Here is an 18,208-nt window from a genome sequence, read left to right on the forward strand (position 1 = left end):
TCAATTGCGATAACTGCCCTAACCTTTTCTCCCTTCTAGATAATTTTTAATTTTTATTTTAGAATCATATTTTAACCTTTCGAAATTCACGATAGGCTCGTTGGCTTTCAATTCAAATCTCCCCAGAAAAGTTGGTTTTAATTCCTTCCAGCTTTGATTATCTTAGTGTTCAATATACAAATTTAGGGCTTTGTCTTCTAGATAATCTCCCATTAACATTATTTTATCTTTTTCGTTTCAACTTATATATTTAACCACTGTCTGAAATCTCTTCGTCCGAATTTCTACCTTAATTATAAGGTTATTGCCCCTAAATATTTGAAATTTTGGTTTACGTGTTTTTGGGGTTGCGTATCCTGTTTTTCCTAATAATCCGTTCCTAATTAGATTATACAGACAATGAATCCTTTTGTTTTCATCTAGTCGACATGTACAGTTTCTTCTTCTCGTTGTAAAGTACTATTTTTAGTATCTTAGGAAAACGACACTAACTGTGGCCGGTAAAACTTCCGTTAACCTAACGGGTACTTTACGCAGATTCGAGATTAGTTTGCTAGGCCTGGTCTTTTACGCGTGCATCGAAAATATTAGTAAGAATAACGACAAATATCATATTTGAAACTTTGACTTATTTAATTAGTAAATAGAATTTACTATGTACAATTGTCTATAATCCAAAACAAAATTTATTAACGAAAAATCAACAAGTCAACCCGACAATAAACTCAGCTACTTAGCTTAACTTAATATTAATTCCCCTTTGAAAATTCGACAAATCAAATACTTAGGAACTATGAACAGAATCTCTTATGAACTAAACGTCTATCCGTCACCTCACTATACTAGGAACCTGTTTCCTCACTCTTTTCGCTATCGTCAAATCGAATTCCTCTTTAACACCTTGGATCGCCTAATTCTCAATCTGGACTTCGACCAGGAATCACCTCGTTCTGGAATTCACCTCGCTTACTTCGGTTGACGTGCTGGTTTTATGCTGTGAGGTGACGTCACAACTCAGCTGGGTTTCTCCCCTTATTTACATACTTAGTTTTCTAACATTAAGTTTCTTTCTGGCAGCTTTAATTTTCCGACACAAGCTTATAAACCGTATACAAAGTATTTAGCACAATTTTCTGAGATGTTATGACGGTTTAGTAAGTATTTCTTTGCTAGTGAGTGTGGGGATTCCCCCTCCATTTTTTTTCTGTGCGGACTGTTTATTTTCGCTGGGCAGCGCAAGTGCGCAAGGTTTTTTTCCTACCGCGCTCATTCCTTTGTGAGTTGGTTTATCTTCTTTTTTTCGTTCTAATAAGAGAGTGGTGGGGAACTTTCGTTCTAAATGAACATAAGCCCCAAACAAAAGATAATAAAACGAAAAATAATAATAAAATAAAAATAACGCTCGGACTCAGTTCCTTACATCGTTTTTCAATTCCTGTCGTTAAAACTTTAAGTCTTCTTGTCTTGCGTTTTCGAAGTTTCTGTTTACTTCTTCTTTTGTTCCAAACGTGTTTCTTTTGTTTCAGTCTTTACACCGGTTTTTACGCACTAAGCCGTACTTCCAATTTTGGTGGTGGTTTGTCTCCACCTTTACATCAATATCTCCATTTATAATCTTATAATATTATAATATAATACTACATTATCTCTATTTATATAAATATATATGCCTGTAAAGGCAATATAATAATATATATAATTTTATATTGTCTGTATAGGCATTTTTATGCATGAAATACAGATAAACTTGTAAAAAATGTTTTGTTTTGAAACTCACAAACAAATCCGTTTTATATTGTGTCTTTTGAAAAGACACAATATAAAATGGTTCAAACAACTTTTAGGAAACAAAAAGATTTGAAACCCGGTGTAAGATTGTATTCATTAATACCTTAATCTCAACTTAACCAGATAGAAAAATACCAGAGATAGTAAAATGCACTAAAAAACCATTACCATATAGATTTTAAAGGAGAGAGTTCAGAATTTTACTTTGCGAAACTCCAATGTTAATGCCAAAGCAATCAGTCGTTTTAGCTAATATCTTTGCTCTTGCAGTGGTTTTGGAATATATTTATCATAACGCTAAGAAACTGTTTATTCATGTCCACTTTTTCTATTTAAGACCATAAAACTTTAACAGTTATAATTAACACTATAAATGGCTGATGTAAAGTTCACGAAAGCAACAAAAATTTGTCATTTTTTTGCAATTTTAACGAAATCAATGTATTTAGCACAATTTGATTTTGAAAAAATCGGACAGGTCGGAACCTGCTTGCTCCTGAAATAAAATAATATACTTAGTAATCGATTCTTATGGTCTTTTATTAAACGTAGTCGTAAAAAGTTTTTTCTCGATTATGTGAGATTGCGGATTTTAGCGGGAAAATTTGTGTCAATGAAAGAAACTTTCATTTTTTTGTTCAAAAATTATTGTAAACAATCACCGATAGAAAACACTTGCGGAGAAACGGAGCAGAGGTCTCCAGTAACTATCAACAGTTAGGTGGGAAAGTTGACACTTAGCTGTCAAGAATTCGACAGTCATTGTCAATAACCAACCGCTTCCCACACTAACGCTATGAAAGCTCTCGCCACCGGAAACTTAGCGCGCTCGCATAGGGAGTTATTATTGTACTTGTGTCCGTCTCCATGCCCAGGAAAGAAGTCCTGTCGGAAAAGACCTACAGACACTCTTTCACATCATCGGCGACCGCCATATATCGAACTATATCGTCCAATCTCACACCAAGAGGTAGTTTGTTAGAACCTTTGTAAACTCTCTCCCGCAACGGCAATAGGCTTAGCTCATAGCCTCCTGTTTTCTTAGAACTTGTAGAGCTGTATATCTAATTTCACATAACCGCATTTTATCGCATAGTATCGTAGAATAGTTGTAATCGCCTTGTATTTTATTATAATTATCCAATAAATGTTTTATTTGTTAACCTCTCAATTCAACCCGCCTGTCGAGTTACTGACGACCTCCCCACTCAATTTTTCGCCCTCCTAGCCATCCAACGACAAAGAGATCAGGTTTTGCCAACCCGTGCAGTGTAAGTAATCAGTGAGGATAAACCCCTGACCTCTGTTTACCTCACAATTACAAAAACTAAATATATGAAATTAGAATGTTCGAGATCATAAACGTCACCTTTTTACATACTGGAATCACCATATATTCAATATAACATAAAGTGACATAGTTTTCCTTGCCATCTGATCTGATCATTATAATATTAATATTATAGATATTGGCAGGTATATTCTAATACAAAAATGTTTTAAAAAGTCAATCCAAAATCAAAAGCTGTAAAAAACAGTTTATGATGCTAGTGTTCAGGAAGAACTGTCTGCTGTTTATTCATACAATGATCTGTTTTTCGTACTGTCGTTATTCGTGCAATGATCAAAATATAAACGAAGCAACTTTAAAAAGAACAGCAGTGGGAATTGTTTTTCTAAATAGCAGATAAGTTAGGCGAAAAATCGCCATGCAAAATTTTGAAAGAGATTGCTAAGGATCTAGACTTAAAGATAAGTTGTAAAACATAATAATTTAGAATTTCGAGTCCATACCAAATACCTACTGTTGATATTTGTGGATATTATATATCCTTTTCTAATCACAAATATATCTTTTCATTTAAACACGGAAAGTTCACATTTGAAAATTCGATAATGTTTACTATTACCAGAGTTAATTCATTTCTTTTATTAATGAATGTGATTGTGATTCATTTTATATATATGGAAATATAGATAAAAAGAAATTATCTACGAAAAGTAAACTATACCCTGCAATAAACGAAGAATGTTTACTAAAGATATCTTTTTTCCCTATTCTTGGTATTAAATTTAGAGTAAATTTAAAATTGTGCAACATTTTATATCGTTATTGCCATATATTCTTAGTTGTGAAAAGCGTCTTCGTGAAATAAGTCAACGCAACACTTAAACGATTTGAGAACAACGTTTTTCATGAGAAATTTGTCTGAAAATCTCGCACTTATTTAGGTGTACATATGTCACTAAAACACGGTAAACTTTACGAGATCAGCATGTTGACTAGCACGATCTGACTACCATCTACTTGTGTTTCGTGTGATGAGTTATACCTATAATATAACTCGGATTACAAGTGTAATAAAAACAACAATTAATTACAATGTATCAGGGAGTTTAATGTTTAATTCTGTGTAATATCATTGCTATAAAGACAGAAATATATTTATATTTTTTAATTTTAGATGGCCGAAGTATGGAAAAATTATCACAGTGATGTTAATCGTGGCAGGAGTTGTATCGCACATCATTAATACAATTGTATACAAAGATCACACAATGTTTGGTTATTCTTTTCTATATACGTAAGTACTTAAATTTTATACAAACTTATTTATAAGACATAACACTGTAAAGTAAAAATCAGATACACATTTTTCAGGCAAAATCAGAAATTATTAAAATTTCATTATTACACAGAGAAAACAATATATATACACATTTTTAATTAAGTTTGTTTTATTGAGTTATGGCAACGGGACACATTTTATAACAATATAAAAATTCTCCAGTATAATGACGGAAATTATTTATTGAATAATTTTTCCTCCTGTGGGCACAAAAATGACATTTTACCAGGCCCATCACGAGTTTAGAAGGCGCACAGTGAGGCGGTTTTCTAGAATACGTGTTGCCCCGGCTATATGTATACCAGTACACATAATAAAATAATCTATCTCCGAAAAACTGTTGAATTTTTGACCAGTCTTTATAGTATGCTAAGTTTACACTGCCAGTATTTTAATGTGTTGTTTGAATTAATATATTTTTTTCTATAGTTTGTTGTTTTTAATGTAAGAAATTTGCAAATTTATATTAATTCTGTTTCTAATGCTAACATATTAATATTTTTTATACTGCTTTTTTCAATATTTTTAGAAAAATTGTGAATTATATGAATCACAATTATTTTAAACCTTATTATGCACATCTCAACTCATTTTTCACTGGATTTTTGTTCGGGTGCTTTCTATCGAAGAAAAAAGAAATTAAATTTGGATATGTAAGTATCAGTATTTTTATAGAAATTCATACAATTTTACAAATTTCATTTAATCAAATAGCGAAGTAATTGTAACTAATAAAAAATAATATTAAATGATCGCTACAGACAGAGTTGCAAGCCTAAATTTGTAGTTTAACATTTCAGGACATGCGAAAAATATTTTGGTTAGTAACTGCTAGGCCTACTAAAACTGGCTTCTAAGGCACTTATCACGCTGATTTCAAATGACGACTGGATAATTACAGAAATCTGATATTTTTAATATTTAATAAACTAAATGAGTTCTACGACAAAAATGTTACCGGCTGGAGGCTGCTTTGAACATATTGGTTAAAAAAGCGTACGAAAGAATATAACCTGCAGCATAAAAAGCATAACCTGTAATTTATAATATAATATTAAACTTTCAATGCGAGTTGTGAGCTGAATTGTATATTTTTTTAAGATGGTACAGTGTTTTGACTATGCTGTTACTTGGAAATAGCCTAGCTGTAATGAAACTTCTTGCTGCATAAGAAGTATTGCAATTTCTACAATTTATCGCTATTTCTTCTTGTCTGTTCAATTCAAACAAACACTTTAGGTTGAGATGGTTGCATATACAATGAGATTCTGCATTTCTACTGTGGTGACAACATGCATATAACTGCTAAAATATATACTTAGTGTTTCCACAAATGTAGCTTACTTTCAGTTACTTTCAGCACCAAAAGTGCCATAGCGATATGTTATGTTACGAATATTTATACGAATATGTCTTTCGCAAATAATTAATGTTTACTACAACAAACTTGCTTGTATTTGAATGCTAACTTTCTCTCCAGAGATCATTGAATAACGTATTTCAATTTCGATTACCCAATGTTTATTCAAATGTTACTAATTGATTGTTAGTATTTACTTATTCTTTAAAGTTTAATAATAATGACTCTTACCAAACCTATGAGATTATTTTAGTAATTTTTTTCGTTATGATCAAAGTTTATTCAACATTTATCAATTTAAATACATAATATAAAGACTTAAGGATATTGAATGAGAAAACACACATATCGATAACTGCATAAGTATTCTAAATATCTAATATACCAGTAAATACAGAAACAATACTATCCAAACGAAACATCAGAGATTTAGCAAACTTTGCTAAATAAAAAATTTATCGCAGTTTAGATCCATGGTTCTCAATCAGTGGTCCGCGGAATACGGGTGCTCCATGAAATCACTTCAAGTGTCCTGCGTAGAATCAAATATACAATTATAAATTGTTGCAAAAGAAACATCAAAACAATGTAAAATAATTTTTTATATGGGAATGTAATCAGCAAATGCCAACGTCGTCATCTACTAGACCGAGTGCGCTTGATTTCAAAAAAGTTTGCCACCCTGCGTTATAGCTGATGAATTGTAAGTGTTTCGCGGAAAAAAGTGTCAAAGTTTAGTGGACCCCGACTTCAAAAAGATTCTGAACGACTGGTTTAGACAACAGTCGAAATTTTTGTTATCAGTTTTTTTCTTCTTTTTCTATTTTTGTTAAAAATAAGCTTGGCGCACGGAAGCGGTAACCGCAAGATTTTTTACCTGTATTATTGATTTCTACAACTGACTTCGAAGCGTTAAGCTTATCTTCATTAAACAAACTGTTAAGAAACATTTTGACTGTTGTCTAAATTGTCGTAAACTTCTATTTGCTCAATACCTTCACATCTGAGATGTTTTTGTTTAAATTTTTCGCATTAAAAGATGGAAAACAGCAAATATAGATCATGTAAGGGTTAATAACACTATTAAAACCCATGATAATAAATTCAAAAATCTAAACAGTAAAAGAAATACCGAAATACTGCATAATAAAATGAAAATTGTGTTTACTTATCTCACACCGCCAACTTCCGAATTATAAACCTAGACGTAAATCTGCGAAAAGTGTAACGCTGTCATGCTTCGCGATGAATGTGTTCATCTCAATAGTGGATATTAAAACCTTTCTCTTAAACTTCATAGCTTTCACACACTTCTCAGATGCTATTGTTAAAACTTAATAATTATATTATGTTTAACAAAAACTTTTTTTGTATTTTTAACTGTTATACACCTATTCCTCGATTTACACGGGATAGGTTCCTGAGAAAAACCTGTAAATCGAATTTGTATCTTTGTGAATGTAAAACCGTGTAAATCAAAAAGTATGCAAACAACGCATAATATCGTTGTTTAATAATTATAAATTTTTTTCAATTTTTTAAAGGTACACAAATCAAACAAAAATATTGAAAGGCAAAAAAATATATTCTTTTATTAATTAAATACAAAGTACAAAGGAACAAAAAATAAAATATGAAAGATTCATAAAAATGTAATGTAATTGTGTAATGTAATGTAAAAAATGTAATTAAAAATAATGTAATCGTTTGTTACTTATGAATATGAAAAATTAAAATTTTCTGGTTTAAAACTATGTGCAATGAATGCAACTTCATGAGTATGGGGGAGTACCCTATATCGGTTTATCGGTTACTATTTGACGGATTGAAATAAAACTGTCACCTAGTATCCTAAATATCAACTATAACATATAATTAAGGTGGATTGGAATATAGATGTAGATTAGAGTTAAAAATTGTTCCTTTTGATCATAGCCAGTTTATTTTCTGCATTTATTTTTTAAACTGTGTAAAAGCGAAAACGTGTAAAAGAAGTACCGTGTAAAACGAGGGATAGGTGTACTTACAGAAACCTAGGATTTAATTATAACAGTTGTGAAATTTTACACATACTTGCTAATATTAAACTGCATTCTTTTTCACGAAGCGTATTGTAAAAAGGCTTGAGACGAATTAGAAACACATAAGATTGCGTTTGCGTTTCGAGGACATTTACATCACTGTACTGGAGTTTGAACTCTGAATAAAAGTTTCTGCAAGTTCAACGTTCCTACTCTGAAAAGTTCGAAATTACAGTCGTTCGAAGTATGAAGTACCTCTGTACTATAATTTCTACTACGTACACAAAAATATGTTGCATGAAATTATATACTGTATAAAGTTTAACCTCTGTGCACTGTATATGAAAAAGCTTTTTGCTATAAACAAACACAGAAGCAAAAGATCACAGATGATTTTGTATCGATAATATCAGCGCTATTAAAATCATGTTAATATTGCAAAATGTTTTTGTCTTATTAGATCTCTAAAAATATGAAAATGTATTTTAATAATAATTACAGGTATCCTTGATTAACGGGGTTAATTAATCTCTCGATCCTATGGCGTATATCAAAATCGCGTTAATCGAAATACGGTATCTATGTTTAGTAAGGGCAGGTGGTAAACCTGAATAAATTAATATTTGTGCCTCGTATATGAAAAAATTGCCACAATTAATTTCGCGCGTTAATCAAATCCCGACATAGAAAAAGAATACCTGTAATTCAATCTTTTAACATCCAACCTGCTTTTCTCTCTACACACTGTATACACATGTAGCCTTATATAGATATCTTGAATTCCTCGATTTTTAATGTAATAGTAATATTTGATAGTTTAAAACAGTTTTAAATAATATTACAGAAAACCCTTCTGGTATTTTGGGTCGGAAGTATTATATTGTTAATGCTGGCAATATTTGGATTGCACGGTTATAAAATAGAAACGTCACCAAACGACACTATAGTGTATTTACATCACACGTTATCTCCATTTGCATTTACTGTGGCTACTGCTTGGATTTCTATTGCATGCATTACAGGATATGGTGGTAAGTAAATGAGTTTTAGAGAAATTTCACATAAAATTTTGTTATTGTTTAAGAATTTTATTTGTAAATTTTCATTTATTAATCCATATTAAAGGCATAATTTCATTACAGGTATCTGTAATCGAATTTTTTCATTGCGAATATTTTGTATGTTGGATAAATTAATTATTTGGATCTACATGCTTCATGTACTGGTTATAATGTACATTTATGGTCATTTGCGGAAAGGTGTTTATGCATCAGCATTAACTTTGGTAAGTTTAGTTTAATAATAAAATTATGTCTAAAGTTGCTTAACTTTCTAGCTACATTCAAAAGCTGTGCATGTGACGTCACCTCATGATGTTTTATTACTAAAACTTTTTATGTTTTTGATTATTATAAAATGCCAAAAAACAATTTTGAAGATAAGAATGGGTTCTATAAATATTGTACACGCTAATAACGAAAGAAATCATCATAATGTACGATTTTAGTGGCGATATGACACACGACCTGCCTATATTTCTTACGTTCTCGACCATTAACTATCGGAAGTGAATAGCATGAATCGCTTAATAATAGACTTCCTTGAAAAATTTTATAAAATGCCAACAGAAAGCACAAGAGTTTTTAAGCTAAAAAAGAGTAATCAATATCTTGCCCTTTCACATACAAACACTAACATTTATAGATACAGAAAATCCCCCTGATAATTTGTATTTTTCAACGTTCAAATGTCTCCTCAGTCCAGATATGTAAAAGTCTTGAAAAGTTATTGTTTAACCGATCGTTATACTTTTTTTCTGTTATAGATAATAGAGCCGATAATGTAAAAATTACACGATTATGGTGAAATTTTCATATCCAATGGTAAAGATTGCTTCTTGTTTATGCGCTGTATGGTAGATTAAAAAGTTGGTTTACATTACCGAGGGATCAAAAATGGCCTAAATGACTTATTATTTTTAAAATGAGATCAGTTATTTGATATAATCAGACAGGTGGTTGATCGAAAAGTAAAATTCATGTTAGATTCATAGAGATATAGGGATATGATATGATGTCGGCAGATATGAAACGGACATATGGATCGAAAGTATTTTTTTTAAATCCACGGTAAATGGTGTCCATTATTGTTAAATTTTGAATTAATTGTGGTTGCAATACTCTAAAGCAGCGGTTCCCAAAGTGGAAGCTATCTCCTCTGTGTGGACGGCAGGGAGCGCTGTAAGCAAGGAGCTAAATGGTGACCAGAGATAAATATTGGGTTCACTGACAATGTTTTTCTGTCTTCTTTTAAAACAAATGTTAAGAAACATTGCATTTAGTGGTTTTCAGATTTGGAGAACAAGGTAACACGCAAAGGCACAAAGTGTAAGTTTCATAGAAAGGTTTGTCTAAGAATATTCCCAACCTTTTCGACACAAGAGAAAATTGCTTGGGGCATGGGGGTACGATTGGATGTGTTAGATATAACTTTACGGAACAAAGGGGGTAATGGATCGAAAATGTTTGGGAATCACTGCTCCATAGTTTACTGAATTCGTTTCATAAGGTGTCACTGTTTTCGAAGACAATGCTCGTCTTCATATTGAACATAGATAGTTGAAAAGTGACAAATTTTTATTAGTTAAGATACAGGCCTACTTCACTCCAAACACACCCTTCTGTGTATAGTTTTATATTGTATTAAACAAGGTTTGTTGAGTAAGCAGGAAAGAGAAAAGAATGTCTGCGAATTAGAGATATGTAGGAAAGTAACTAAAGAAGGTGGGAAAGTTTTCCTGTGATATATTGTCACAAGTGTGTAAAATACAGTATCATATCGGACTTCAAAAACATATATGTTAAGCACTCTTGCTATAAGATAAAATTGAGATGATGCTCTTATGTCCTTAGGTGAAATAGAGTAATTTGGAGAACTTTTCTATCCTCTAATAAAACCTGATAAAAATATATAACATAGAGATAAGTCTAAATTCAGAGGTAATTTCTGGCATTTTATACAGAAGCATTTATCGGGGTTTAAATGTAAGCTTTTTAAACATTTAGATTATTAAGTGTTTAAAAACAAGAATTATTGTTATTTAATAAATATCAAAATTTATTTTTTTAAATTAATGCATATTGTTTCTTTGTTAGTGGATGTTGTTCCTAATGGTGATGTTCATAACATTGATAGCGTCATTACTCATGCATTTATTTGTGGAAACACCATTAAATTATCTTATTGAGAAAGTAACCAATTTTTTCTGTAAGAAAGAAAGAGTGGACAGAAAGAAAGAATGCAGAATTGATAATTTGCGTAAAAATCAAACCAACGACAATGAAGTCTAATAATATCAATTATCTTTATATTATTAATATAATATAATATTATAACAGATATTATACTAATAATATATAATTTATAATATAAAAAATAATATAATATAATATAATTATATATATAACCCATTGAATGTGTGTCTGTTCGTTCGTCAACGTGGCTCATTGGAATTTGTAATGCTGCTAGAACGCCCACTAGAGGGCATCCCGGGCTATTAGTATAATATAATATAATATAAAATATTATGATTTCAAATACAATTAAAATAATTTGTAACAGTATTGCGCTAAATGTATCCTTTTATGTATTCAAATGTATTCAATAATTGACTTACAACTGTATTAAATTCAAATAAAAGTAAAATGATTTATAATAATATATGCAATATGTTCTAAAATTAGAACCTGAGAGAAAATCTTTTCAAATTTCGTATTCGCTTCTTTGTGTTTGCATGTATTTGAGAAAATATATTATTTTTTTGTTTCGTCGTTTAATACAGGTGTATATGCAAAAGTATAGAAGTAGAAATAATTTTTCTTATGATAGAATTAAGGAAGATAAGTAAATAATTATATTTCTTTAATTATAATACAAACAGCAGAAGTAGAATTCGAGTAGCCAAAAATACATATTATTTGTGTCTGCAAACTACTTGTGCTCAACACCATTCGTCAAATTCACTGTTTATTCTAATTTCAAGTTTTCGCCACTTCAACATTCTTAAGTAAGAACTAATTTGTATATCTAATGTTATACGCTTTCAAAAATCTTCGGAAGTTCTGTATCAAAATTAAAATGCCATTATAACTGACTAACAAATTACAATTCCATTCATGTTGTAAGAATATGGAAAAAATGTGTTCTTGTGTTCTTCTGCAGTTATTTTAAAATTCTTGCATTTTTTACACTTATTTATGATAATTTTTGTTGTGAGAATACAAGGGAAGCAATTTATTATTCGCTTCATCCTTAATCTACATGTGGCGTTTGGACGGTTAGGCTGCTCAGCTTGTCACTGGATGGCTATTTATTGTATTTGTCTTCGGGATCGCAAGCTCTGTCAGAATGTCAGAATGTCAGAAGTCAGTCTCCTGACACCAGTTAAAAAATAACGCATCTTAACTCAAGATAAGAAATATGCTCTATTTATACATTGAAATTAGGATGGGTTTTAGTATGAATGGTAAGGGGTCGGTGCGTTCGTCAACAGGGTGACCGGCAATAAAGTAAATCTGACTGGAGACCAGGTTAACAATTAACAAATGTTTAGTGAATAACATAGAGGTTAACTTTTCCGTAGTTCAACCGAAATTCACATACTTTGCAAAAACATCAATCAACCGTATGACTTTATAATCCAGGAAACAGCACCCAAAAATGTCAAAACACTTTTTTGTTATGAAGTGTCAAAGAGACAAAAGTCGACACTTTAATTTTTTTTAAAATATCTTTTTTTACAGTTAATTGAATTTTTCAAAAACTAATTTATACAAATACGAGAGAGACCTACATTGCATTATGACGCCAAAATCGTCAAAATCTGGCGTGCAAATGTTTTTTTAGAAAAGTCGAAAAATAGAGAGAAAATGTTACCCCAGTAGCTTGGGCTATGCCCAGACAAATATAATAGAAGCGCGAAAGAATCTGATAATTTTATTATTGTCATTTTTTGCCCGAGCAACGCCCGGATCATCCGCTAGTATACATATAAATAAGAATGTTTATTTGTTTGCTCGGTATACACTTCTAGGCAGTTCGAAAAAATTGTTACAAAACTTTAGTGTTATGTTCACATTCTTCTAACTTAAATCATACCATACATCTTACATCAAAATATTGATGGATTTCTAGATATCGATTAATTTTTATTAAGATTCGATTTTTTATCTTTACGGGTTATGCCATCTATTTAAAAAATTTGATTAACTAATAAAGTAAATATAATTTTTATTAAAAAAAGATATAATTTTACAAATATACATATTATTGTTATTGTGTTGTTATGTTTATTGATTTAAAATTAATTCTTACAATGGAGGAACAGATCCACGTAATAAAAATTTATCGCAGTGAACTTCGAAAAAACGAGAAACACAAACACCAAACCGCACTCTACAAAATGCTGCCGCCAACTGATTCATATAGGATGCTTCTTTCAAAAATTTCATCACATGACAAAAAGTTTTTGAATAAATGCTGAAAGTTTTAAAAAATTCTTTCATGAAACCTGATGAATTTAATTAATACACAATAACTAACTCCGTTTAATAAAGGTTAATAATTTACCATTATAATTATGCAAATTAGATATAAAAAAGATCATTGCGCAAATTAAGTGTAAATACAGAAAAAACGAATTATATCAAAGACAGGACGAATAAGCTGACATCCCTCGAACAGAGGTCATATACTCATTGTCATTTTCATCCTGGTTCCTACTTCGACTGTTTTATCTTGGTATAAAGGTAATTTTTTAAGATAAAAGTACATTGTTCTTAGCGAAGAAAGATAAAAGTATCGAAATATAATATTCAGAAATAAAAATATTGATGTATGTCCATATTAAAAATGTATATTTTTCTGATATTTGAAATAATATCGCAAGAAAAACATTAGATATATGAAATATGGCCATTGACAATTTCTTTCTGTCAAATAAATTTCAGATTAAATAGGTTTATTTAGAAAAATACAATCGCGAATAACTGACGTTAAATATACAGAGGATACAGTATGCTTTTTATGTGATAGTATCTGCGTTTACAAATTAACAATTTTTAGTTTTTTACACATTATTATGCTATAATCTAGACAACTATGTTAATACAGAAGACATACTACGGAAAGGGTAAGAAAGGAATGTCAGTCACTGTAACTAATGTATTATTGAAAGTTCTATTCATATAGATAATTAATTTTATCAAGATACATTTTTCCAGAAGAAAATTGTCGATATCTAAATAAAAATCGTAAAAATAAGTATATTTTATTATAATTTAGATAAAAATACATTTTTTATTACGCATGGCTTCTTTCTCCTCCCTCTTACTCTTATACTTGGAATATTTCATTTCATAATTTGATGTAATAATAACGTTTAAAATTATTCTAAATAAAATATTGACACTCAAACTAGGTTAATATATATTGTCATTAGTCTCAGATGTATTCATAAAAATGTAATAATCGATACAATAACACTTTCTCACATGCTCTATGTATTAAAGTTTGCATCTGTAATTGAAGGTAATATATAACGAAACAAAATGTTTATATTATCAATAGTTATAAAAGATATCTTATTTTCACGTAGAAAAACAAAATAAGACAGAAGAAACCGACAATCCCACGATATGTCTATCCAGGACATTCTATAATTGATTTCAAATTTCTAATGTCGACATACTTGAATAGTTATGTGGGTGTGAATATTATATTTCGATACTTTTATCTTTTTTCACTAAGAACGTCTTAAAACATTAACTTTTTACCAACATAAAACATCGAAGTAGGAACAGGCTAAAAATGACAACGAATTATAAGCTCTGTTCTGGGAATGTATGCTTGTTTATCCCATCTTTGATATAATTCGTTTTTTTCTGTATTCACACTCAATTTACGTAAAAATTATTCTATAGTCCTGTTTATAATTAATAGCTTGTCTTTGTTTCTGTTTACTAAATGGAATTTCACAGTAAAATATTCAGAAACTAAATTATAAAGGCCAAACAAATTTTACAAACAACGAATTTTAAAATTTAAAATAAAAGATATACTGAAATTTTTTTTATTTACAATGATTACGTCACTTCTACAGAAAGTAGAACACGAGACGACCTTCACCCATATTTCAGTCTGGGGGGAAAGGCCGCCAGGCGTCGTAGTTGTAAACGTAACAACCTTTACATCATCTATTGTTGTGGATGAAATTCGTCAACTGTCAGTTACATTTTTTTGAATTTGATTCGAGATTGGAAAAAATCGTCATTACTTAAATGTTTAAAATTTTAAAAAATTATATAAAATTGAAAATAAATTTAAAACTTTTGAAAAAATCGTCATTACTTAAATGTTTAAAATTTTAAAAAATTATATAAAATTGAAAATAAATTTAAAACTTTTGAAAAAATCGTCATTACTTAAATGTTTAAAATTTTAAAAAATTATATAAAATTGAAAATAAATTTAAAACTTTTGAAAAAATCGATTACTTAAATTAAAATTTTAAAAAAATTATGTGACAATAAAGAACGATTTTTTCTTTACTAGACGTAACTTTAAAATTTTTTTTCTTGAACGGAAACGAAAAAAACGCGTGGGAAAATTCTTAAAAAATTTCTCACGCTTTTTCTTCACAACTAAGTGGTAGCAACACGTCTGACTGTTCCACTGTTAAGAGGTTAATCTTGTTAGAAAGTTTGAGTAATTCTAAACATATTTCATCAGGTAGGTGTATAATAAATTTATTTTTATATCATCCATACCAGGGTCTAATTTTCTTTTAAGTTTGCGAATTGAAGTTTTTAACTGAGAGAATTAAATTAGATCATCTAAAATAGGAGAGAAATTACAACAGTCAAAATCAAGAATTGAATCAGAACTTAGGTGGCAAAAGTTATATTTTAAAAAATGTTCCCAGTCCTGAAGAGGAATTTGATTATCGGATTTCTTTCTCCTGTTAAATCAACAATAGACTAAAACTGTACAGAAGATCGCGCAGACAGCAACTGTCTACTAATATTTGACCAGTAGTTCTTCTTTTTATTCTTACATAAAAACGAAAGATTGCTCTAGAATCATAGTATTTTATTAGATCTTTATTACTACGGAACATTCGAAACCTCCTCATCGTCTTGTTCTTCATTTTCTTCACTGTTCTACAGTCTCTGTCAAACCAAACTGAAGACGGTAATTTTTTCGTTCACAGGTATGTTATCATTCTACATTGTTCAGCTGATGACTTAATGAAATTCAGAATCGCAGAATAACTGTCCTCTATTCCATCACTTAAAACAATATTTACATATCTGGCCGAAACTGTTTCAGAATATAAACTGGATTTGTGTTCTTTCCAGATTCTTTCTTCTAGATCAGTTTTTTTTTCTTGTCAATCAAGTTAGATTTTCTATCCTCGTCAGTGTCTATCAGGATTTCAGAAATGACCAAATGATGATCAGACATATAATCTTCAGAAATAAAAAATTTATTTAATTTTTTTACCAGACTCTCGCTCAAGATCACTAAATCGATTACTGAAGCACCCAGTTTGGAAATGTAAGTAAAGTCTGCTGGTGATTTAGAAGGATATCGACCATTTATTATATATAAATTATAAGTCTTCACTAGTTCAATAAGTAAGTTTCCTCTTTTATTGCAAATTTTATCATTTGATAGTCAGATGTTTGAAATCGCATCCCCATGAAAAATAGTGTCCATACTCAAGCCAATTTGTGCATTAAAATCACTCATCAGCAGAAGATCATAATCTGAAAAATAACCAGAAATCAAACTCTCCAATTTTTCAATTAAAGTTTCAAAGATAGGAATATGAAGATATGCTAATATAACTATCATTTCTCGTAGCCCTTTATTTTGCTTCAGGTTAAATTTCACTCTAACTGCAATTATATGTTGCCATGACAGCAGAAAGTTTACTTCCCCCAGGTCTTCATTTATACCTAGAAGCAACCTGTCGGAAGGTTCACCTCTTTCTAAACTTTTAGTAGCCATTACCTCAAAAACTTTTAATCTACAGTTCAGGCTTTTAAATCTCGAACACAGTGGAGCTGTAGACCAAGTCTCGGTTAATCCCAAAATATCAGTTTCAGAAATATGTTTAACAAAACCACTATCATTTAGATTAGTCAGGAGAAAATTCCATATTGAAACTTTCAATATGGAATTTTCTGTACACTTGCTTGGATCGGAGAATGAAGATTTTGAGAATCTGCCATTCGATTTCCCACTAAAACATGAAGTTTCATTAATTCTCCTCTATCTAGGTCGTAAGTATATCTTTCATCGCCAACCCGACAAAACATAAGTCGAACTCTCCTGCCTTGCAGCTTATAATCGTGTAAAAAAGGCAGAAGATTTTCGTCTTAGTCTTGAACGCCAACATAAATCATCAAATATTTGTATATTCTTCAATGCATCATTTGCCTTTATCTTTCTAACGTTACTAAAAATTAATTTCTTGTCTGCAAATGACTGCAATTCCGCCAATACAGTATCCGATCGGTTAAATTTCACTATCTTAACTGTTGGAATTTGACTTTGTTTCACGTATCAGTTTAGAAAACAGGTTTTGCACTTTCCTATTCAAATCGGAACTGTCATCTGTTAAACCTTTAATCAAAATATTTTTCTTTCTCACTTCATTCGACACCTTGTCTATAGAATGCAAAATCAAACTGTTTTTTTGCTGCATGTCATTTTTAAGTTTGAAAATTTCTTCTAATATAACCTCCAACTGAGTTAATCGTTGGTCGTGTTCATTATGCAAATTAACCAACCAGTTATTTCTCGTAACAACTTCAGTTAGATTCGAAAAAAGCTTATCAAATCGGTCGTCCAAATCTAAAATAATCGGCACAATTCTAGATGTTTATGAGGGGGACTGGACCTTGACAGGGCGTTAGACAATATTAATAGGGACAAAGAAAGTCTAATAAACCATGGGTGTACGGGCGACCCTTCGCGAGATATAGGCCCCCAAAATGACTATCGACGTCGAAACTGACGCCGCTTTCTCCGCTAAGCCTATCGCGCGTTTAACAGGCAGCAAGCCCTATTGGGTGTACTATAGATTACTCCCTATGGAATTTCAGGACTTTGATTATATATTTGAACTCAGGGGACCGAGACGAGTTCAACGGTACCCTATTTTTGGACTGGAGACGAAAAATAAATGTTACTTATGGCAGTGAACATGGCGGCTTGACTGACCTCTCGTACGGGCGCCACCACACGCCGCCATGTGCTAAACTAGTGATCGATTCACGGTAGTTCTTGAAGGAAGTAAAAAAAAGGGGAAAAACGTCTTCTAAAAGCAATTTTAACGGCAA

The 18,208-nt window shown here is 30.7% G+C and overlaps 1 protein-coding gene across 1 annotated transcript in view; it reads left to right on the forward strand.

The window, feature by feature from the left end:
- Positions 1-11,046, forward strand: part of LOC136982338 (nose resistant to fluoxetine protein 6-like) — a 53,099-nt gene extending 42,053 nt beyond the window's left edge. Inside the window, exons 10-14 of the mRNA XM_067278812.1 lie at positions 4,254-4,373; positions 4,948-5,071; positions 8,644-8,830; positions 8,942-9,088; positions 10,955-11,046. Of these exons, the coding sequence (XP_067134913.1) occupies positions 4,254-4,373; positions 4,948-5,071; positions 8,644-8,830; positions 8,942-9,088; positions 10,955-11,046 (670 nt within the window). The remainder of the gene's footprint in view (positions 1-4,253; positions 4,374-4,947; positions 5,072-8,643; positions 8,831-8,941; positions 9,089-10,954) is intronic.
- The last annotated feature ends 7,162 nt before the right edge of the window (positions 11,047-18,208 follow it).

This window comes from Centruroides vittatus, unplaced genomic scaffold (genome assembly GCF_030686945.1).
Source record: "Centruroides vittatus isolate TY-2023 unplaced genomic scaffold, ASM3068694v2 contig_821, whole genome shotgun sequence".
Taxonomy (NCBI): Eukaryota; Metazoa; Arthropoda; class Arachnida; order Scorpiones; family Buthidae; genus Centruroides; species Centruroides vittatus.